Raw genomic sequence first — 23637 nt, forward strand, 5'->3', positions numbered from 1 at the left:
CTGTATTCTGTGGTGGAAACAAGCTTCCATAGTTTCTCACACACTGATATTGTATGACCTTGGAGTAAAATCATGTATTTTTTTTTTTTTTAAATCTGATTTTATGGTTCTTTTTTGAAGCTTGACAGACATAAGAGCTACAGTAGTATATAACGACGTCAAAAAAAAATCTACTTTGTGTTCAATGGGGGGAAAAGAATATGTGATTTAGTGATTTAAATGATAAGAGGGTGAGGAAATAATGACAGCAGTGATGAAAGTTTTCTTTAAATCGTAAGAGTTCCCAATTCACTGTGATGTGATTTCAATCCCAGAACACATTTAGGCAAAGCATTACAGTGGGAGATCTGGTTTATGAGGCTAATAAATACTTTATATAATGTCATGCAATGCCAGTGGATAAGGCTGAACGTTTTGTAAAGTTTACAGAGGGAAGCTTCTTGCATTCTCTGAGTCGAACTGACTTGCATGAACCTGAGAAAACTAAACAACTCCTAGTATTGGGAAGCATTCAGCACCTTTGCTGACACAATTTAATCTACTTTTATGCATTTAAGGGTCTTGAGCGCCTTTTCAGTCGGACCCTCGCACAGACACAGAGCCGTTATCACACACAGGTAGAAATCACAGGTCGTCTGTACTTATAACACTACGAATGGTATCGGTGACACAATATATGATGTAGATAATACGCTCACCAGCATGCAGTATGTATATCTCTTGCTCGTGGAAAGCTTCAGTAAATCCTATATCTGCGCGTGGTACGGTACAGGCATATGGTACAGGCATCTGTACAACATCACTCTCTGACGAACAACGGCACAAAACGCTGCCGATGATATTCACGCCGTTCTCAGGGACTGATGAGTGCTGTGGATCAGATCTGGCTTAGAACGAAGTTAGAGTTTGGAGAAACACGCCATATTTCACCCCAAAACCAAGCGAACAAAAATAATAAATGACATTTGACACGTTTTGAGGAGAATTATATTCATTGTAAATGTGCTGCAATAATGTTTCTGTTTCATTTCATAAATTATAGCAAGAGTAAAACAAATACCGTACTACCATAAACACTTCATCAAAGTAATGAGAATTAAGGGTGAAAATGTCACAAAATAAAATAAATATTCTTACAAAGCAGTTTCTTTCTTTGGATTTTAGGGTAAAATATGGCCCAGGTTTTGCGCGGGGCTGATGTGACATGTCAGCTTACAGTACGTTGCATGCTGGGTATGTGTTGCGTTCACTATAATCAGCGGTACGGAGTACATCTGATGATCTCCTGTGAGCCGATAAACTCCTCTTCGCTCGCTAATACTGTGGTTACAGATGTTTTGCCAGTCGTCGGAGCAGACGTCCTCATGCTACTCGGAAACATTGTCAACAAGGTCCAAATTCTCCTGAATCGAATTTCACGATGATTTTCAAGGCGAGACAATCGAGTCTCACACCCTCCGGTCCCGCACGAGAGCCCGGCGCAGTCCTGGCTAAATGATGACGCTCGGGACAGGACAGACTATGAAGCACAAGCAGCCAACCGTCTTCCCCTCAGTTCGCTTCGAGAACGGCCACACGATCGCCACGCCGCGGCTCTGTCAGACGAACAGCTGGATCCGCTCGCGGATGGTCTGTCGGCAGATGGGGCAGGTTTTGAGCGCGGCGCTGCAGTCGATGCAGGAGGCGTGGCCGCACTGGAACACCAGCTTGATGTGGTTGTCGATGCAGATGGGGCATGTGATGCGCTCCTCCATCTGCCTGTAGCGCGACTGCAGCTGCTCCAGCAGGTTGTGCTGCTCGGAGTTCTCCGAGCTCGGGCTGCACTCCACCTCCGTTTGGTCTGGGAGATGATATGAGATCAGGCATTAGTAGGGAAAGAACTAGAACAGACTCATTTCTTTGCAGGATGTGAAAGAGGATGGGAACATAATCCAGAGTCTTTAAAGGGTTAGTTCACCCAAAAAATTAAAATTATCCCATAATTTACTCCCTCTCAAGACATCTTAGGTGTTTATGACTTCTTTCAGACGAACACAATCGGAGTTATATAAATAAATATTCTGGTTCTTCCAAGCTTTATAATGGGAGTGAATGGGGCTCATGAATTTGAAGCCCAAAAAAGCTCATCCATCCATCATAACAGTAATCCACACGACTCCAGGGGGTTAATAAAGGCCTTCTGAAGTGAAGTGATGCATTTTTGTAAGAAAAATATCCATATTTATAACTTTAGAAACTATAAATCACCTGACGCATGACAGATGTAGGACAATCGTAATCTTAGACGCCTCTTGTGGTTCAAACAAATATGGCCGGGCAACAAACTCAAGCTCCTCTTCTCTTATATCGAAATCCTCCAACATTTCTCTTTAAAAATTATTGTTTTAGACTTCTGATTCGTGACCTTTTTTTTTTTTGCTCTATCCTCTGTTTCCACGTTCGTCAGTGCGTCATGTGTCAGGTCAGAGGTCACTCCTCCACCGGAACTAGACTCGCGTACAGCCGTTACCGGAAGCTAGTGATTATAGTTTATAAAGTTATAAATATGGATATTTTTCTTTGCTTCAGAGGGCCTTTATTAAAGGTGCAGTATGTAATATTTTCTGTCCGCTAGAGGTCGCTAGAGATCTATTGAAAACAAAGGCGTAGCTTGATGAAGGCAAGTTTGAGCGCGGAATCTTGGGACATGTGGTCTTTACCTCACAGCTGGAAAATAATTGGGATTGGACTCGGGAAGAAATCATGTTCATGGATGTGATCATTAACGTTACTGTAGTATAAAGCAGAGCAGGACCGAGTGTTGTGGAGCTGAACGAGGAGCTGGAGCGATTGATCAACACACGCCTCACGAGCAGCGGGACTTTTATTATGACACAGTCGCCGGCGCCGCTTCCGCTTTTCCGGTCATGAGTATGAGGAAACGCAGCTCTGTTTATCATATTAGATACATTTGAGTGTGTTGAAAATGATGTTATAACGTTACTCTGTGCGTTCGCTCGGCGGCTGCTGTGAGACACTGTTGTTGTTTTCTGTCTATAAATATATCAAAACAGTTGTTCCCTTGTCTATTAAAACATGTAATATATTAAAGTGTCTTTGGTGTTTCCATGGTTTCTACTAAATAAACCGGAAACCGAGGGTAACGCGGGTATGATGCCATTGACAGGCGACTCCTCACACGTCCCGTAGCCTTGGTTAAAATTGCAATTTTCTCACGATTTACAAATAGTTGCAAACATTTGGGGTATTGTAAGTACTCAAGTGAACAAAATATATAACACTGGCCTAGTGGTTTGTGGATATTTTACTGCAAAAATCTTACATATTGCACCTTTAACCCCTGGAGTTGTATGGATTACTTTTATGATGGATGATGGATGGCGCTTTTTTGGGCTTCAAAATTTCACCCCCCATTCACTACCATTATAAAGCTCAGGATATTTATTAATATTTCTCTGATTGTGTTCAGCTGAAAGAAGAAAGTCATATACACCTAGGATGGCTTGAGAGTGAGTAAATCATGGGATCATTTTTTTTATTTTTGGGTGAACTGTCCCTTTAAGAGTTGAGTGTATGCGAATTTAACAATGTAGCTGACCATAACACAGCGTGCTCATTTCAAAGAGGAAATTACGAACAGGCCATGAAGGCCACAGCTGGAATGCAAAAATACTGAGAAACGTTTTTAATCTCAAATCTCGGCATAAAATACCAGCACTTACCTTGTCGAATTTTCTTTGTTATCGTCACCTGGCAGCGGATGCATTTCTTCATTCTGTGAGCACATTCTGAAGAGAGACGACACGACAGATTTGCTTTATACATTAACTATATGTACTGTAATACCAAGTAAAATGTTTTTGGATCAACATCCATCCAACTTATACAGCTGATAACATATTCTGCATCTACTCATGTATACAAACACAGATGCAAATACTCTTCCTGTTATACATGCATAAAGTCAACACAAACAGAATTTGTGGCCATCTTTGCCATCGTATTGTGATTTATACTGTATTTCTGAGAAAAACAGCTTATCAAACAATGACAACAGCTAGATCAAGTTCGTAGGACAAACTCTGATGTTGGCTGAAGAAAGCCTGAACAAAAAGTTTTAAAAAGCTTAAAGTAGTGTGAGTGTGAGTGTGTGTAAACTCACCCTCGCAGGCGACGCTGTGCTGACAGGGAGAGAACAGCACTAGCAGCGCGAGCTCGGAGCAGATGAGGCACTCGCTGGGGCCCGTCACGCTGGGCACGGCCAGGTTGGTCATGGTGTTGGGCGTAGTGTGTACCCGCCTGAGACTGCTGCTGCTAGTGCCCGTGCCACACGTGATGGCCTGAAGTCTGAACACACACACACACACATCACGTCAAAATCACATCCGATCCCGATCAAGTAATAAACACCACAATAAACACACGAGACAAACCTGTGTTTTTCCGCGAAGCTCCTGATGAGTGTTTGTACGCTGCTGTCTGTGACCAGGTCCAGTGGGCTTTTACCTTTATGGTTGGCATAATTGATATCAGCCCCTTCCTGTGCCAAGAAGCAAGCGATAGCAGCGCCGACGTTCAGCTCTGTGTTTCCCATCAGCCCTGAGCTACACAACTACAAGCACAGAATGAAGGAATAAAATAATTAATTACCATTATTTCTGCAGTGTGTGAATCTTTACATGGATAGGAGGCTGCTTTCAAACGCTCATATTTGTGTGAGCTCTCTGTGAGGAGCGTCAAAGGTTTCTATTTACAACCTGTTTTTGCAGTGTTGAGCACTGCAGCCAATCACAGACATGTCTGTTGAGTGTGTGAACACAATGGCCAATCAGAGGACTTTAAGTTAATCAGAATCTGCTCAATAATATCTGAGCTCTGCTCAGCTCACGCCATTCATAATTTGTGGGAGTTTTGGGAGTGACAACCGTATTAAATTCGGGATTGAATTTGAAATTGCGATGTTGCGAACAGACGGAACAAAAAATTAAGTCTTGCACTTGTTCTGTTACCTGTCATGTGTTTCTTTGTTTGCGTCATTTAATATTTTTGATTTTCAAATAGTTAAATAAAAAAATAATGAAACGTAACACCGTGTCCAAACCAGATAAGATAAGTGATAAGATTTGAAGGACAAGCGGTTTGTCTATCCATACTAGACACGACTGTGAGACGTGACAAAATCATTCAGAAATCACAGCCAATCAGAAGAGCGTGTGGGCGGAGTCTCTCTGCAAACACTGCATTCACAAAAAAAAAAACGATCAAAGCTTACAGCCAATCAGAAGAGCGTGTGGGCGGAGTCTCTCTGCAAACGCACTGCACTCGCAAACAAATCAATCAAAGCTTACAGCCAATCAGAAGAGCGTGTGGGCGGAGTCTCTCTGCCAACGCACTGCACTCGCAAACAAATCAATCAAAGTTTACAGCCAATCAGAAGAGCGTGTGGGCGGAGTCTCTCTGCAAACGCACTGCACTCGCAAACAAATCGATCAAAGCTTACAGCCAATCAGAAGAGCGTGTGGGCGGAGTCTCTCTGCAAACGCACTGCACTCGCAAACAAATCAATCAAAGTTTACAGCCAATCAGAAGAGCGTGTGGGTGGAGTCTCTCTGCAAACGCACTGCACTCGCAAACAAATCGATCAAAGCTTACAGCCAATCAGAAGAGCGTGTGGGCGGAGTCTCTCTGCAAACGCACTGCACTCGCAAACAAATCAATCAAAGTTTACAGCCAATCAGAAGAGCGTGTGGGCGGAGTCTCTCTGCAAACGCACTGCACTCGCAAACAAATCGATCAAAGCTTACAGCCAATCAGAAGAGCGTGTGGGCGGAGTCTCTCTGCAAACGCACTGCACTCGCAAACAAATCGTTCAAAGTTTACAGCCAATCAGAAGAGCGTGTGGGTGGAGTCTCTCTGCAAACGCACTGCACTCGCAAACAAATCGATCAAAGCTTACAGCCAATCAGAAGAGCGTGTGGGCGGAGTCTCTCTGCAAACGCACTGCACTCGCAAACAAATCAATCAAAGTTTACAGCCAATCAGAAGAGCGTGTGGGCGGAGTCTCTCTGCAAACGCACTGCACTCGCAAACAAATCGATCAAAGCTTACAGCCAATCAGAAGAGCGTGTGGGCGGAGTCTCTCTGCAAACGCACTGCACTTGCAAACAAATCGATCAAAGCTTACAGCCAATCAGAAGAGCGTGTGGGCGGAGTCTCTCTGCAAACGCACTGCACTCGCAAACAAATCGATCAAAGCTTACAGCCAATCAGAAGAGCGTGTGGGCGGAGTCTCTCTGCAAACACTGCATTCACAAAAAAAAAACGATCAAAGTTTACAGCCAATCAGAAGAGTGTGTGGGCGGAGTCTCTCTGCAAACACACTGCACTTGCAAACAAATCGATCAAAGCTTACAGCCAATCAGAAGAGCGTGTGGGCGGAGTCTCTCTGCAAACGCACTGCACTTGCAAACAAATCGATCAAAGCTTACAGCCAATCAGAAGAGCGTGTGGGCGGAGTCTCTCTGCAAACGCACTGCACTCGCAAACAAATCGATCAAAGCTTACAGCCAATCAGAAGAGCGTGTGGGCGGAGTCTCTCTGCAAACGCACTGCACTCGCAAACAAATCAATCAAAGTTTACAGCCAATCAGAAGAGCGTGTGGGCGGAGTCTCTCTGCAAACACTGCATTCACAAAAAAAAAACGATCAAAGCTTACAGCCAATCAGAAGAGTGTGTGGGCGGAGTCTCTCTGCAAACACACTGCACTTGCAAACAAATCGATCAAAGCTTACAGCCAATCAGAAGAGCGTGTGGGCGGAGTCTCTCTGCAAACGCACTGCACTCGCAAACAAATCGATCAAAGTTTACAGCCAATCAGAAGAGCGTGTGGGCGGAGTCTCTCTGCAAACGCACTGCACTCGCAAACAAATCAATCAAAGCTTACAGCCAATCAGAAGAGCGTGTGGGCGGAGTCTCTCTGCAAACGCACTGCACTCGCAAACAAATCGATCAAAGTTTACAGCCAATCAGAAGAGCGTGTGGGCGGAGTCTCTCTGCAATTGCACTGCACTCGCAAACAAATCGATCAAAGTTTACAGCCAATCAGAAGAGCGTGTGGGCGGAGTCTCTCTGCAAACGCACTGCACTCGCAAACAAATCAATCAAAGCTTACAGCCAATCAGAAGAGCGTGTGGGCGGAGTCTCTCTGCAAACGCACTGCACTCGCAAACAAATCAATCAAAGCTTACAGCCAATCAGAAGAGCGTGTGGGCGGAGTCTCTCTGCAAACGCACTGCACTCGCAAACAAATCAATCAAAGCTTACAGCCAATCAGAAGAGCGTGTGGGGCGGAGTCTCTCTGCATGCACACTGCACTCGCAACCAAATAGTGCATAATCAAATTCATAAATATTACTCCATTTTAACATGATTAATAATACATACTGAGTGACTGAAATAATCTTTGTCATAGAGATACGGAGTTCACGGTTTGAACATTCTTGTTTCCTGGAATTATCCATTGTCGCTTTCAGTATGGCTATAAAGGTCACACAAAATGATATTTGAACTCACATTAAATTATTTAAACATTAAATAAAGCACATAATCAGTCCCTGAGATTATCATTGTCATACTTGTGTATGTTGTTCTTCCAGAAATGGAAACCGTTTCTAAAATGTGTGTGTGAGAATCGGCTGGATCAGAAAAACCTCTGATTAACAATGAAAAAATGCCTTTTTTCACGTGTCGCGGCGTCACGTCGTGTCTTGTTAGGTAATCGTTACCTTTTGCTATGTTACTGAACTTGGTATCAAGAATGGTGAAATTTGACAGGTATTGGTAGTGACTGCTGAAGTGTTGTTACTGTGGCCCTCCTGATCTTACCCGGCCGTACAGCACGGCGCCCTCGCCCTCCCCGCTGCTCATGACGGTGGCCAGCTGCTGGCGGCTGAGAGCCGTGTGCATGGCCGTGTCTCCGTCCTCATCCTCTGCGTTGACGTCTGCCCCCTCCGTCACCAGCAGGGCCACTAGAGCCACGTGACCCTGAGTCACGGCCAGCTGGAGCGGCGTCTGATTCCGATTGTTGCGGATGTTGATGTCACAGCGACCCTTCAAGGAAAAGAGTTACACAAAAATTTGTTTCTCTCATAACCTTAAAAATGTTTTGATTTAAAGGCTTCTGTTTATATTTTTGCAGACATAAACTGAATATAAATTGTGCCATTAGATTAATTGTGTCTAAAATTATCATCAGCCCTCTGAATACAGTAAATCACAGTATTATAAACCATTCGAAACTTGCATCCTGGGAATACTCTTATTGGTTGTAGTTAATAGTGAAAAATGGACCCTGAACTAAAGTGTGACCCTTTTATTTTTTCTGCTTTAAAGGGTCAATTCACCTTAAAATGAAAATTAAGTCATCATTTACTCACTCTGCAGCCAGTTGCATAAACATTTTGTTAAGTCTGTGTTTTAAGAACTATGACCAACTAGCAGTTAGTTACAGGTAATCAGTCTTACTTTTCAGCATCAAATTAGACCAATCTATGTTTTTATGCATGTGTCGGGTCAGAGGTCACTCTTCTGCCGGAACTAGACTTGCGTACATCCGTTACCGGAAGCTAGTGATTATAGTTTATAAAGTATATATATATATATATATTTTTTTTTTTTTTTGACAAAAACCCATCACTTTTCTTCAGAAGGCCTTTATTAACCCCCTGGAGTCGTATGGATTACTGTTATGATGGATGGATGAGCTTTTTTGGGATTCAAAATCTCAGGTACCATTCACTCCCATTATAAACCTTGGAAGAAGCAGGATATTTTAATATAACTCGGGTTGTGATGGTCTGAAAGAAGAGAGTCATATACACCAAGGATGGCTTGAGGGTGAGTAAATCACGGGACAATTTTCATTTTGGGTGAACTATCCCTTTAAAGTTCTGGTGCAGTGATATTTGACTTGTACACAGATACTTTGGGATTTCTAGGTGGTTTATTTCATGTCATGTTTTTGTTCATTTTGAGTCAGAGTCAGAGTGAACTGCGGCACTAATAGTCTCATGAACACAGTTGAGCACAGAAGACCAACGGCAGGATTTTCATTAAATAATACATTCAATTTCTGTTTGTTTTTCACCAAACCCCCAGAACATGTGGAAAACACGTGTCACATGGGAACATTCTGTGATACTTTTGCGTCCTCTTAAGAAAGTTTGATGCTGTTCGCTATTCACTGCCATTATATGGACGCGTGCGAGTGAGACATTTGTTAAAAATTCTCATTTTGTGGTCCGAAAAAGAAAGAAGGACACGCAAACATATTCTATTATTCAGATATTTGTGAAACAAATTTCCGTGACTTTTCCAAAACTTTCTGGGTTTATTTATTTTCCCACAACTTTTCCAGGCCTGGAAATTGCTATTTTAAAATTCCATGACTTTGTCCAGGTTTTTGATGACTGTACAAACCCTGCACCAGCCACCAGATGGCAGTAAGCTCAGTTCATCCAATATTGTATTACAAACTCAAAACACGGAGGACAGAAAGTGAGGGTTGACTGTCGTTCAAGTTAGTGCTTATAAATAAAGCTATTATAACAGCCATGATGTCACACAATAGTGATTTAACAAGCCCTGCAGTCACTGAAAACTCATCTGTGGCTTTAACACAATGAAAATGAAAGAAAAAGGTGTTTACACTGATACTCTTCCACAAGGCTTTACTCGCTTTTACATCTAAAAAGAGATGTGTGTGAACTGTAAATGTATTTAGGAGCACTGAGACTTAAAACGTCCCTGCAGGTCCTCAGTTTTATGAAACTTAAGATCATAAAAAGTCTAAAATATTTATTTTAAAAGGTCGTAAATCTGGGGATGAGAAACAGGAATTGCAATACAGCCTAATGTGATTAATAAACTTGATTTAATTAAAGTGCTGCATGTTTCTGAGTAAAAACATGGCACCGCTGCTCACAGTTTATGATTTACTGTTGATGAATTATGACAATGTTTAGCTCATGGTTTTTATACTGTAGAGTGCAGATTTGATCTCCCTCATCTTTTTGAATGAGCAGCTGATAGTACAGCATAGACATTTCAAAATAAGAGTCCCACTGCATTTCAGGCTTGTTTATAATTCCTGCATTATGCACGTTTTATTTTAATTTAATGTAAACTCCTGTAGCTTTTGTCTGGGCCTGTCAAAATAAGACTAAGAACGCTATTTAACACATTATGCAACATATAGATTTTACTAGTATCAACACAATATGCACACTTCCTGTATTCTAATAAATTAAATCATTTGGCTTGCTTTCTTTGACAGGTTTGGTGAGTGATTTACTAGAACTTGTGTAATGTTCGAGTATTATTGTCATACTGTCAAAACATTTGCTTTCAGCTTTTCACAGTAAGTGTCTGACTGTATATGCATTTTTCCCATGTGTTCACAAACTGCAGTGTTTTCTGAGGTGAACCTCTCTCACCTCTTTGAGGAGAATCTCAGCCACATCACGGTGGTTGTTCAGGGCGGCCAGATGCAGCGCAGAGAAACCATCTTCCTTCTTAACGTCAGCCAGCTGTCGCGCTCGAGCCAAGATCATCTCCGTCGCGCTGGAGGCACACAAACAAACACAGAGATTATCAAATGACAGCCACAGAGTCAGAAATGGGAATCCAGAGCTATTAGAGGACTGAAGAAGCTTAGACGTCACATTTTACATCTAAATGTGTTTTCAGACACCAGGAACACCGTTGGGCTTAATATTAGTTAAAGTTAACATGAACTAACAATGAATAATACCTTTCAAGCATTTATTCATCTTATTTAATGGTAATTTCAACATTTACTAATACATGATTAAAAACAAAAGTTAATATTATTATCACCAGAACTAACAATGAACAGCTGTATTTGTTATTTAATAATGTTAAAGGGATAGTTGAACCAAAAAATGAAAATTTTGACATCATTTACTCCCCCTAAAGTTGTTCAAAACCTGTATAAATTTCTTTGCATTTTAGCATTTAGTCAACGGGGGCGAGATCTGCTCTGCTGCAAACATTCTTCCAAACATCTTCATTTGTATATAACAGAACAAAGAAATTTATACAGGTTTGGAACAACTCAATTCATTTTTAGGTGAACTATCCCTTTAACAAAGATTAATAAATACTGTAACAAATGTATGTTGCTCATTGTTAGTTAATGGATTAACGAATGTTAACTAATGGGATCTTTTTGTAAAGTGTTACCATGTATTTTCTAGTGTTAACAACTGGCTGACAGACACTGGTTCAACAACTGTTGATCTGAATGTAAATTATTTTAGGTGACACTTTATTTCGATTAGACATTCTCCTGACTATAAGTCTACTAATACTCTAATGAGAGTTAGTTGACATGTAGCTGTAAAGTTACTTATAGTTAGTACTAAAATGTCTAAAGTGGACCATCAAAATAAAGTGTAACCTGATTTCCTTTTAAGAGAAGTAGAGCACAATGTGACATAAGAGACATAAAACTAGAACAGTTACGGAGGGAATCTAGCCAAGGACAACAGTCAATTATACGGTTTAGCGTCATGTATTCAAAAGAGGGTGTTTAGAAGGTCAAAAAAGCAAAACCCCGGCTCCTCCTGTGAGTGTGTGTGTGTGTGTGTGGTAGATCAGCTGTGTTTAGAAGTGTGTGTCGTGATGTCGGGCAGGATTCAGCAGATCTACATTAGAGCAGATTATACTGTGTATGCGTGGAAGTGCATCTGCTCCCAGGTGTCAGTCTAATTGGCTGCCATGTCACCAGTCTGCTCTTACTGACCTTGATTCCTAACAAAACACACACACACACACACACACACACACACACACACACACACACACACACACACACACACACTCACTCCAATACTGAACCGGCTTTCTGACGCAGAACCTGGAGGCGCTGCACTGTGTTTACCCAAAGTCCCTTTAAGACAAGTCATTTCACTCGGCGGCCATCTTTGAAACGCCTCTCGGGCATCCTGGGCATCATGCCCTATCTCTTTGAATGGGGAAACATCAAATTCTCCAAAACTGTTCGCCAACCTTACGATTAAATTTCATATTTGAAATCACCAATGAAATCTAACAACAACCGACTCATAAATTTAGTTTCTAAACGCTCGAATCATGACAAAAAAAACTGTATTTTTCAGGCTGGATCAAGCTAATGCGCATGCGCAGACCTAAATGCGCGTCTCTTCGGAGGCGCGCGTCTGACTGTTTCTATAGAAACCGGTGATTCTAACGGCCGAAGTGACGCGATGACTTTACCAGTCGGCGATTGGCTCTTATTTAGAAGGCGGGACTTATTCCGCCATATTGCGCGTTACACTTTCTCCCATTCAAAACAATACGAGTGACACGTCTTGTGTTATTCTATAGTCTTTGGTTTACCACGTCAACTGCGTAAGAGACTGACAGGGAAGAGAAGAGATTGTTGAATAAAGTAATTATTTTTGTTTTGTTTTTGCGCACAAAAAGTATTCTCGTCTCTTCATAACATTAAGGTTGATCCACTGCAGTCACATGACTGTTTTAATGATGTCTTTAATACCTTTCTGGACCTTAAAAGTTGCAATGACGTTGCCACCTATGTGTGATTCAGACTCTCGGATTTCATTAAAAATATCTTAATTTGTGTTCTGAAGATGAACGAAGGTCTTACGGGTGTGGAACGACATGAGGGAGAGTAATTAATGACAGAAATTAAATTTTTAGGTGAACTAACCCTTTAATGACAATGAAAAAACAAATTTTCATAATGATTTTAAAATAATTAATCAATAAAGAGTTAAAGTTATCTTCTAAATGTCCAGCATAACTCAGCATTAAACATGCCTTTCGCTTTACTGAAAAACACATAAAAGAACAATTAATCCCCAAATATCTCCTACTGCCAAAATTAAAAAGATGGAAGACTAAGAAGAGTACAGAAAACTTTATAGTTGTACAGGTGTAAGGACTTTTGTGTTATTTCCTGTCTTGTGTCATGTTTTGTAGTCCTTTGTAGTTGTTCTTGATTGTTCCCATGTGTGTCTTGTTTGCCAATCACCCCTTGTCTTAAATACCCCAGTTTTTCTCATGTTCCTTGTCTAGCGTTTCTAATGTATGGTTGTATCGTGTGCGTCTGTTCACGTTCATGTGTCTGGGTTTATCTTGTTCCAGTTTCAGTAAATTTCTACTGTATTTGGATCCAACGCCTCTCGTCTGCAGCAGCCGCGTTACACTAGTAAGATCAAATAAGTTTTTTCTACAGTACAGGCCTTATGGGAATAAGGAGTAAATATGAAGTGTCAATCAGATGAATGACTGCAGTCTCTCTCTGTCGCCCGGGGTCGTGCTAATATACAGCCGAGCGGCACTGCCAACACTCAGAATGACACATATGACAACTGTCAGAGCCATCACAGCGAGGAGGACGAGACAGCTGAAGGCTCCAGTGTGTTTATATACTTCTCTGAACACGGATCAGTCCATCACGGCCACAAGGCATTAATGAAAGCGTCACACATCATTCAGAATTTACTACATTATTACGAAGAAAAACAATCAACTGTGTTTGTATAACGTCAAAAGAAGAGAAGATTCTCTCATACGTCACAGGCTGAGCCTCAAACTATGGAATAATTAGACTGAACAGTCAGTATGAACAGCGTGACGCGTCCTCTTCCTCATAAACTGCACAAAGTCAGATACAGACCGCGTTAAATACATGTTGGTGCTATTAAAACTTTAAAAATGTAATGATTACAAACTTGTTGGTGCTGATCACAAATTGTTTGTGCAGTGAATTACTGCCATAAATTCATGTCTAAAAAGGTATAACATTAAATTGATACAGCAAAACCTATCAATTTCTCTTGGCTTTCACATTGCACATGTACTTGGAAGTGCGCTCAGACCAAACATTTGGACAGCCCTAGCTGATGAGAATGTTTTTAACCCAGACTTAGATCTAACCCTAAACTGAAACCTGAATCTGATTGGTTCATAGAAATGTTGTTCCTGGACCAACAAGTATCCAGATCCAGGAACATGCCCTACTTGTGTGTGACTGCATGAGCGGGAGGCAGAATATGTGACCGCCGTGTGTCCCTGTGGCTGTTTAAGTTAACTGTGTCGCTGTTATGAAAGAATCTGGGTCACACCGGAGGAAATGTGTACAAGCCAGCGTGTGCGTGTTTACCAGCAAGAGCATGTTCTGGATCAGGAAACATCCCCTGTCTGACGCACTCAAGATGCCAAGAGTATCAAACGCAAGCTTATTACAAGCACTAACTCAGTTAGTGAGGTCAAATAACGAGGTGACCCCAGATCATGGCTTTCAGTTCATCTATATGTCAACACAGGAACGTCCAGCCGTTTTCAAGGGGTCTTTATGGATGGCTTAAAGATGTAATGGAAACACTTTAGAACAAGGTTCCATTTGTCAACATTAGTTAACACTATGAACGATACTTCTAAAGCATTTATTATTCTCAATTAATGTTAATCTCTACATTACTAATACATGATTAAAATCAAAAGTTGCATCTGTTACCATTATTTAATGGACCTCAGTTAACTAACTATGAACAGATGCATTTTTATGAACAAAGAATAATAAATACTGTAACAAATGTATTCCTGATTATTCATTATTAATGCATTAGCCAAGTTTTTCCTTGCATGTTTTTTCTTTAGTAGACTTTTTGATTTGAATGTTCTAGATCGTGATAAAGTTATCCATCAACTGGTGAGAACTTGTAGTGCTGAGATGTAAATTTGCTATGGTTTTGCTGATTCAGCAACATAATGAGAATCACAATGATTTTAACTTTCTTTTTTTTTTTAAAGAGACCATATTATGTCCTTTGATTTTATGCCCTTGATGTTGTTTTTGTGCTCTACTAGATTGAATGTTGATTATTTTCCTCATATTCTCCATTGTTCAGCTCCTCTCTTCCCAGTCTGTCAGTAACGCTCTGTTTAGTTCCTGTCTCTATGAAGCCCCTCCTTCTGAAAAGCACAATGTGCTCTGATTGGTCGGCTGCAGCAGTGTGTTGTGATTGGTGTTTGGGAAATGTCCCGCCCCTTACCATAACCGCCAGTTTCAACACACTACTAACTAACTCAAGCAGGCCCCGCCCCTTTATTCTGCGTATGAATTATTTAAATGAGGAATATTGTGAAGAAACTCAAGATGGAGTTCAGAAACACTGACACTGATATAGAGAAGAACTCCTGCTGGAGGGACTTGAGACCGTTTTCATGATCAAACAGCAACATTACACACTAAAGAAAGATGAACATAAAAGCATCATAGGTCCTTGTTAAATACTGATTTAAGTAAATTATCTAATTATACAATTATGCATTTGTGAGACGTGTAACTAGCAGAACTATGTAGGAAAATTCAGTCAAATATGCAGTTTAGTGTTATTGTGCAAAAATATCTGCCGAACAGAACGTGGCCAATCATGATTCCAGTGACGTGTAATAGGAAGAACAGCTACTCTTTGACACTCACAGTTTGTTGCCCTTCAGAGCCGCGTGGTGCAGCAGGTTAAACCCGCGGTTGTTCTGCTGGGTGAAATCGATATTGGGCACCACAGTCAGAATCTCAATGATGCTCCTGAAGTCTTTAGCAATGGCGTCATGTAAGGGTGTATCTCCATATGAATCCTGATAAAAGAACAGAAAAAGAAATCACTTAAATCACAATGTTAGTCAAACATTAAAGGGATACTTCACCCTAAAATAGTTAGGAGATATTCTTGAGAGATTGTTTTCACTAAAAAAACAACAAAAAAAACTAAATTTCTTTGCGCCATGACAAAACATACCAGCTCACTAAATTACCGGAATGCACAGATGATATAAAAAATTTGATGACTAGTAATTTCCTACTACTTAATTCTATTAAAAAAAGAGAGAGAGAGATTCTAATTATTTGACCAAAAACCTCTGCACGTAATAACCTAGAATACTGTCTAACACTTGATGGCTGCTCTGTTAAGTCTTCGTCGTCAGTTAGGAACCTGGCTGTGCTCTTTGATACCAATCTTTCATTTGAAAGCCACATTTCAAGCATCTGTAAAACTGCATTCTTCCATCTTAAAAATATATCTAAACTACAACATATGCTCTCAATGACAAATGTGGAACAGTTAGTTCATGCATTCATGACCTCGAGGCTAGATTACTGGGTGGTCGCCCTGCTCGCTTAATAAACAAACTCCAGCTCGTCCAAAAAGCAGCAGCTAGAGTTCTTACTAGAACCAGGAAGTATGACCATATTATCCCTGTTCTGTCAACACTGCATTGGCTCCCTATTAAACATTGTATAAATTTCAAAATCTTGCTAATTACTTACAAAGCACTAAATGGTTTAGCTCCCCAGTACCTGAGCAAGCTCTTAACGGATTAGTCCACTTTCAAATAAAATTTTCCTGATAAAAATGTCCTTTCTTTCTTCAGTTGAAAAGAAATTAAGGTTTTTGAAATTAAAACATTCCAGGATTAATCTCCTTATAGTGGACTTCAATGGCCTCCAAACGGATGAAGGTCAAAATTACAGTTTCAGTGCAGCTTCAAAGAGCTTTAAACGATACCAGACGAGGAATAAGGGTTTATCTAGAGAAACTATCACTCATTTAAAAAAAAAAAAAAAAAAAAAAAAAAAAAGGTAAATTTATATGCTTTATAAACACAAATGATCGCCTTGCAAGTGCTTCCGCTTTCCGTATTCTTCAAAACACTTATGCTGTATGTCCTACGCCTTCCCTATTCAACTTACGGAATGAACGCGGTGCCAGTTCCGTTTTTTTAAACTAATCATTTAATGCATTATAATCCTTCATGTCTATTGCAATCTCAAATTTCTGGCCAGTTGATAATACCTAAAATATCAAAATCAACTGCAGGTGGTAAATCCTTTTCCTATTCAACACCCAAATTCTTTAACAGTCTTCCTAGCCTTGTTCGGGAAGCAGACAGAGTTTAAATCTAGACTACAAAAAACATCTCTTTAACCTGGTCTACACATAACACATCACAGTTCTATAATTCACATCCATTAAAGGATTGTTAGGCAGCATAAATTAAGTCAACTGGAGCCAGGAACACTTCCTATAACACCCGATGTACTTGTTACATCGCAAGAAGAATGGCATTCTATGCTAATATTAATCTCTCTGTTTATCCCGAGGTTACCATAGTCAGCCGTATCCGGATCAGATGGTGCCTGCACCTAGACACGACCACAACATATCAGCAGAGATCCTGTCAACAAGACAATCCCCTCTGAAGGCCTCGTTGACACGACAGCCATCGGTACAGATCCTCAGCAAAGACCACAAGAACCAGACAAGTCCTCTGCACAGACACTACGACCAGCTTCGGCTCCATACTGACGTGATGAATACGATCTTCAAGCAAAAGGAACTGGATGAAATGTTTGAATGCTACCGATCCACAATCTGATTTCTGACTTGTGATGCAGCCTGAATCATAATCATACAGTGTTCATTCGTTGGTGGAGGACAACTGGCCCCTTGACTGAGCCTGGTTTCTCCCAAGGTTTTTTTTTTCCATTCTGTCAGCTGATGGAGTTTGGGTTCCTTGCCACTGTCGCCTATGGCTTGCTTAGTTGGGGACACTTAATATTCAACAATATTATTGATCCGACTGCACTGACACTATGGGATGATGACATCACTGTTTTCTGCAGAACTGCTTTATACATGAAATGAACTAATTTAATATTTGATGATACAACAGAACTGAATCAACACTGAACTGACTTCAGCTAAACAATGACACTATTTTCTTTTAAAGCTGCTGTACAGCCGAAATGAACTCTGTGTCACTGAATCATTTTCCTGTTATCACTGTTAAGCCACTTTGAAACTATCTGTATTGTATAAAGCGCTGGAGACTTGACCTGACTTAAAATCATCATTTATTCTCTCATCATTTACTCACCCTCATGTCGTCACAGATGTATATGATGTTCTGGTCCTACTTTTTATTAAGTGTCTTTAACTACTATGTATCAAATGGTTAATTTAAATGATAATACAATGCACTTACTGTGTTCATACGCTTTAACATTGTACTTATATTTAATATGATATAAAAAAAACCTGCATGTAATTAATTTCTGTAATTACATCTATAAATATAGCTGCAAGCAGCAATCATCGGGCCCAAGCCCCTGCACCACCACCCTCGTGGCCTTAGGAAAACTGTGCATGACAGGCAATATGCATTTAAAGCGGGTAAATATATAATGTCATAGGACGTCGTAGGTCAATTTCAAATGAGCGTGAAGTTATTTTCATTTCAAACTTTTGTAAGTCCAAAAGTATTTATCTTAAGTTTGCTTTATATTTTTATTAACTTAATTATTAAACTAATTATATAAAACTATATTGTCATAGTCTTAAAAATGAACCTGTAATTTGTTATTCAAACGGATAGAAAAAGATGAGGCCTGAGAGATTTCGTATCCTTTAATGCAGACAAAAGTTAGAGACTTTACCTGTTAGTTGAGCCAGAAGATTCAACATCAATTTACGACAAAAAAAAAAAAAAAAATTCTATACTGTGACAGATAGTCTTGTCACGGAATATAGACTCGGGGTGAATGAGATGATGGCAAATGTAGTAAATAACAATGACCAGAGTGGATGAGGAATGTAACAATCCAAAGTAGCACCACACACACCTTGATGATGGCTGAAGATGATGATATTAGTGTATTTTATCTTTGTAGGAGAGGAATAGATGATAATGGAGTAGAGGGAAATCCAGGGAAGCAGGAACACAGATGAATGAGTACAGGTGGTGCAGGTAGTTCAGGGGCCCATGGCGGTGCAGATAGCTCAGGGAGCCAATGGTGATACAGGTAGCTCAGGGGCCCATGGCGGTGCAGGTAGTTCAGGGCACCATGGCGGTGCAGGTAGTTCAGGGCACCATGGCGGTGCAGGTAGTTCAGGGCACCATGGCGGTGCAGGTAGCTCAGGGGCCCATGGCGGTGCAGGTAGCTCAGGGAGCCAATGGCGGTACAGGGAGGACCCTCTTGGTCATATCTAAGAAAACAGGGAACTCAGGAACGACCTCCGTGGTCGCATCTTGACAGACATAAGACTGGGGTATGACTGCCATTGTTGCATCAGGGAGAGCTGGCGGCTCGGGGACGGCCTCCATGGCCGTGATTGGGAGAACAAGTTGCTCTTGGGTGGCCTCCATGGCCGTGGACAGGTAGCACTTTTCTTGGGGAAAACTAGGGAGGTGTTTACTGCCCAAATACACCCCAGAGTGCCATAACAGGCAGTGCTGTGACTTCTAGGCTTGACTTTAGGGTTAGAGCAGGTATTGGGCTGAGTTCTGGGACAAGAGCTGGCATATGACTCTGGTCAGGGGCTGGAGCCTCCTCCTGACTGTATTCGGGGAAAAGAATAGGCTCCTTGTAGAGTTCAGGGAATTGGGTGGGCTCTTGGCTGAGTCCGGTGTACTGAGCAGACTCTAGGCTGAACTCTGAAGCATGAGAAGGCTTTTGAGCTGACTCATTGGTTAGGGTAGACCCAGGAGCGGACTCGTGGTCTGGAATTAAATCTTGGACTGACTCATAGACTGGACTGATTTCTAGAGTGAACTCACAGTAAGGAGAGGGCTTTGGAGCAGAATGGAATGGAGCGGACTCGTGACTGAAGTGGGCTTGAGACTGACCCTGGGGCTGGAATGGGCTTGATGGCTGATGCTGACGCTGAATGTAGGGACCAGAGAGGAGAACATTTTTCAAAGCTATCTGGATGGACATGAAGGGAGGATCCACAACTTTTGGCATCAGGTCAGCACTGTTGGATACCACCTCCCATGCTCTAGTTATGGGAACCCTGAGGTTGACCTCGGGACATAAAGGGACTTTAGGCGATAAGGACACACCAACTGTATAGGGAGAGCCATTCTGGTTAAAAGTTGGGATTCAACTTTCGGAGTTTAGTCTGGTCTTCTGTCAAAGAACATAGACTCAGGAGAACGGTGAGTACAATGATGAGAAAGTTTATTAACAAACAGGGTGAATGAGATGATGGCAAATGTCGTAAATATCAATGACTGGAGTGGATGAGGAATGTAACAGTCCAAACAGGTAAGTAGCACCACATACACCTTGATGATTGCTGAAGATGATATTAATGTCTCTTATCTTTGTAGGAGCAGAACAGACGATAATAGAGGAGACTGGAATTCAGAGAAGCAGGAACACAGATGAATGGAGTATAGGAAGACGATACAGGTAAGTAGATGCAGGTAAGTAGCGATTAGCACTACAGGCAGTCCAAAACATAAACAAAGAAACAGTCCAAGATCGTAAGGACGAGACCAGCTAAGGCCTCTGTGTCTGGTGCTGGCTTTTATGGAGAGTTGATGAGGATGATGGCAGAAGGGTGTGCAGGTGATGACCAGGGAGGATTATGGGAAATGGAGTGTGTAGAGGAAACAGGCATGGTGACTGGTGAATGGCGATCCTGACAAGTCTTTGATAATGTCTAAATATATATCTAAATGTAATACCTAATTATGTCTGCCTTCTAGTGGTTATACTATGTATGACATTTGATTTGATTAGTTCATTCTTTTAACCAAATAGCACTATTCTGCCTATTTTTAACTTGTACATACTGCATTAATTGAAAAATAGAATAAAATGTGTTCCTTTTTCCTAACATTTGTTTCATTTTCTATTGTTTAGACAATATGAGACTCTTCCTGTTTCCCTTTTCTGTCATTAATTTAATCTCATCATGGCAACACAGTTCAAAATATCCAATATCTGTTTGCATGAGCCTCCCACCTCCCCGCCTGTTTCCAAGTCTTTGCCCATGTCTACTGGCTGACAACTCTGATGTGTGTGCTGAGTTTCATGCAATTTGAAGCATGTTAAGAGTATCAAAATGACCAAACAAGGATATTAAATTTTGATCCATTTTTGCTTTTTGCCATGGCAACAGTATTTAAGAAATCAAGAATCCTTTCACAGGTGTACATCTGCCGTGTCTTGACATTATTCTGACAAAGTTTGAAGCAAATTGGGAAAAATAAGAGGGCAAATTCAAAGCATTTTGAAAGTGACACACTTTCTGATGCCAGTTGGTGGCACTATAACTTTGACAATAGTCACATCCATGTGAACTGTCACTTTTGATCAATTAAATGCATCCTTGATGAATAAAAGTAATAATTTCTTTCAAAAAAAAAAAAAAAAAAAAAACTGACCCAGAATCAATCAACAGACTATGATTTCAGATTGAATGATTCTGCTCAACTGGCCTATAGGCTATAATTGATACTGAAGAAGTTCAAAATGAACATTTAATTAATAAAAATATTAAATAATAATTGTAATTAAAAAAAAAAACACCAGAAACAACATGCCACTGGAGGCCTTTTGCCCCAATTCTTCACATAAACATAAAAACAATAAATCTAAAGGAGTTACTGTGTTCACAAATCCCCCATTAACAAACATATTATATTATATCCAACTAATATTTTAATATCCAATAAAATAAAAACACTGCACACTATTATCCAATTACAAAAATTGGAGCAATTAAACTCAAAATAGATTACTAATCCACATCTTTAACCGCACTGATATGTTTATGTGAAGAGTAATGTCTGACCTGCAGGTTGACGTCTGCCGAGTGCTCCGTCAGCACTCTCACCACATCCGTGAAGCCCTTATTGACAGCGATGTGCAGTGCCGTACACATGGAGTTATTCAGCAGGTTCACACTGGCTCCTTTACTGAGCAGCAAACGCGCAATCTCTGCCTGATTCCTGCATACACGGCAAACAAGAGCACATGTCAGAGACACACACAGCTGAGTTAGAGGAACACACTGCATGAGATAAACCAGACCAAGCATAAAATACAATACCCCAAAAAAAACTGCATTTGCTACTGTGCTCTGGTGACGAGCCACAACACATGCTATAGTCATCACAATAATCACTGATAATGATAACGCATCATATAGAGCTGCAGCTCAGAGTGCAGATCAAGCGCTGATTTAACACAGTAGCAAAAATTTAATTTTCATGCTCTCAAAACTGAACAAAAATAACCAGTGACCAAAAATTAAGCTCAGAGCACACTGTGGTTAAGTTTATACACACTGCTTATATTTTCATACAGCTTGTGTAGTTTTGTTCAAGGTTTTTAAGGATTAAACACACTTTTAAGGAGGCTTTTAGACAGGAACCTGAAGGTCAAGTTCACACTTCAGAGCATCAACTTTATATCATCTGAGGGGCTAGTGATTTAACTACAGCTACAAATAATAAGAATAATATGTACCAGCCATATGATCATGATCACTTTGTCAACCACTGGACCCTAAAGACACTGAACCACTGAGAATAAAAGTGCCTTAACGTACTTTAAAAGTTAAAAAATGTCATGTAAATGCTTCAGTCTGCTTCAAACTAATAGACTACATTGCCATGTGCATCTAATACATGGTAATACACATAGGAACTTTTTTTTATAATTGTCAGTAATAACCAACAGTGGAGTGCAGGAATACGCATTGGCGCTCACCCGAACGCTGTGTAGTGTAGAGCGGCGTCTCCATCCTCATCTTTAGTTTCAATGCTGCTGTTGGCCTGAAGCAGAACCTTGACCACCTCCACGTGCCCCTGATGGGCGGCAACCTGCAGAGCGGTCTTACCCTGGTTCTTTATATCCACCTGAACACAGACACACACAGGCATCATTTAAACACACTTCTGCAAAGACTTGACCCATCGACCTACCAATCTGAATCAACCTTTATATATTTGAAAAAGCATTTTATTCTTTGATGAATATTAAAAGAACAGCATTTATTTGAAATGGAAATCTTTTATAACATTATAAATGTCTTTACTGTCACTTTTGATAGATTTCATGCATCCTTGCAGAATAAAATTATATTTTTTGTAATCCTTCTTACACTACCATTCAAATGGTGTCCAAAAATAAAAGTTTCTTGTGCAACAAATCATCATATCAGAATGATTTCTAAAGGATCATGTGACACTGAAGACTGGAGTAATGATGCTGAAAATTCAGCTTTGATCACAGGAATAAATTATATTTTACAATATTTTCACATGTTTTAAATTGTAATTATATTTCACAATTTTTAATGTATTTTTGATCAAATAAACATGTGTGATTATTTATGTTTTGTTCATGTCACTTACAGTGCAAGTCAAACACATTATCTTTGTAACTTGGAATCATTGAAATTTACTTGAAAATGCTGTAAAAATTAATATAATATAATATAATATAATATAATATAATATAATATAATATAATATAATATAATATAATATAATATATACTTTTAATATATCATATTATAAGGACACATTTCCCGTAAACACACATAAACAGCTGAGTCCGTCTCTAGAGGGCTGAGCGTTTATAAAGGGAAAGGCTATAACCCTTTGGACAGACAGAGCCAGAAATAACTTGAAACGACCAGAGATTCTCTCCCATCGGAAAACAAAATCCAGTTTCTTTCGACTAAATTCTTTCAGGCTGTGAA

At 40.3% G+C, this 23637-nt stretch overlaps 1 protein-coding gene across 5 annotated transcripts in view; it reads right to left on the reverse strand.

Annotated features, from left to right (window-relative positions):
• Positions 1 to 500: 500 nt before the first annotated feature.
• Positions 501 to 23637, reverse strand: part of mib2 (MIB E3 ubiquitin protein ligase 2) — an 81132-nt gene continuing 57995 nt past the window's right edge. For all 5 annotated transcript variants that reach the window (XM_048211120.1, XM_048211121.1, XM_048211119.1 and 2 more), the window contains 9 exons: positions 22641 to 22789; positions 21721 to 21877; positions 15558 to 15712; positions 10495 to 10621; positions 7886 to 8110; positions 4434 to 4612; positions 4163 to 4347; positions 3723 to 3788; positions 501 to 1840 (listed from right to left, as the gene is read on the reverse strand). In XM_048211120.1, coding sequence (XP_048067077.1) covers positions 1599 to 1840; positions 3723 to 3788; positions 4163 to 4347; positions 4434 to 4612; positions 7886 to 8110; positions 10495 to 10621; positions 15558 to 15712; positions 21721 to 21877; positions 22641 to 22789 — 1485 coding nt within the window. In that variant the 3' untranslated portion in view covers positions 501 to 1598. The remainder of the gene's footprint in view (positions 1841 to 3722; positions 3789 to 4162; positions 4348 to 4433; positions 4613 to 7885; positions 8111 to 10494; positions 10622 to 15557; positions 15713 to 21720; positions 21878 to 22640; positions 22790 to 23637) is intronic.

The sequence above is a fragment of the Megalobrama amblycephala genome, linkage group LG12 (assembly GCF_018812025.1).
Source record: "Megalobrama amblycephala isolate DHTTF-2021 linkage group LG12, ASM1881202v1, whole genome shotgun sequence".
In the NCBI taxonomy this organism is placed as follows: domain Eukaryota; kingdom Metazoa; phylum Chordata; class Actinopteri; order Cypriniformes; family Xenocyprididae; genus Megalobrama; species Megalobrama amblycephala.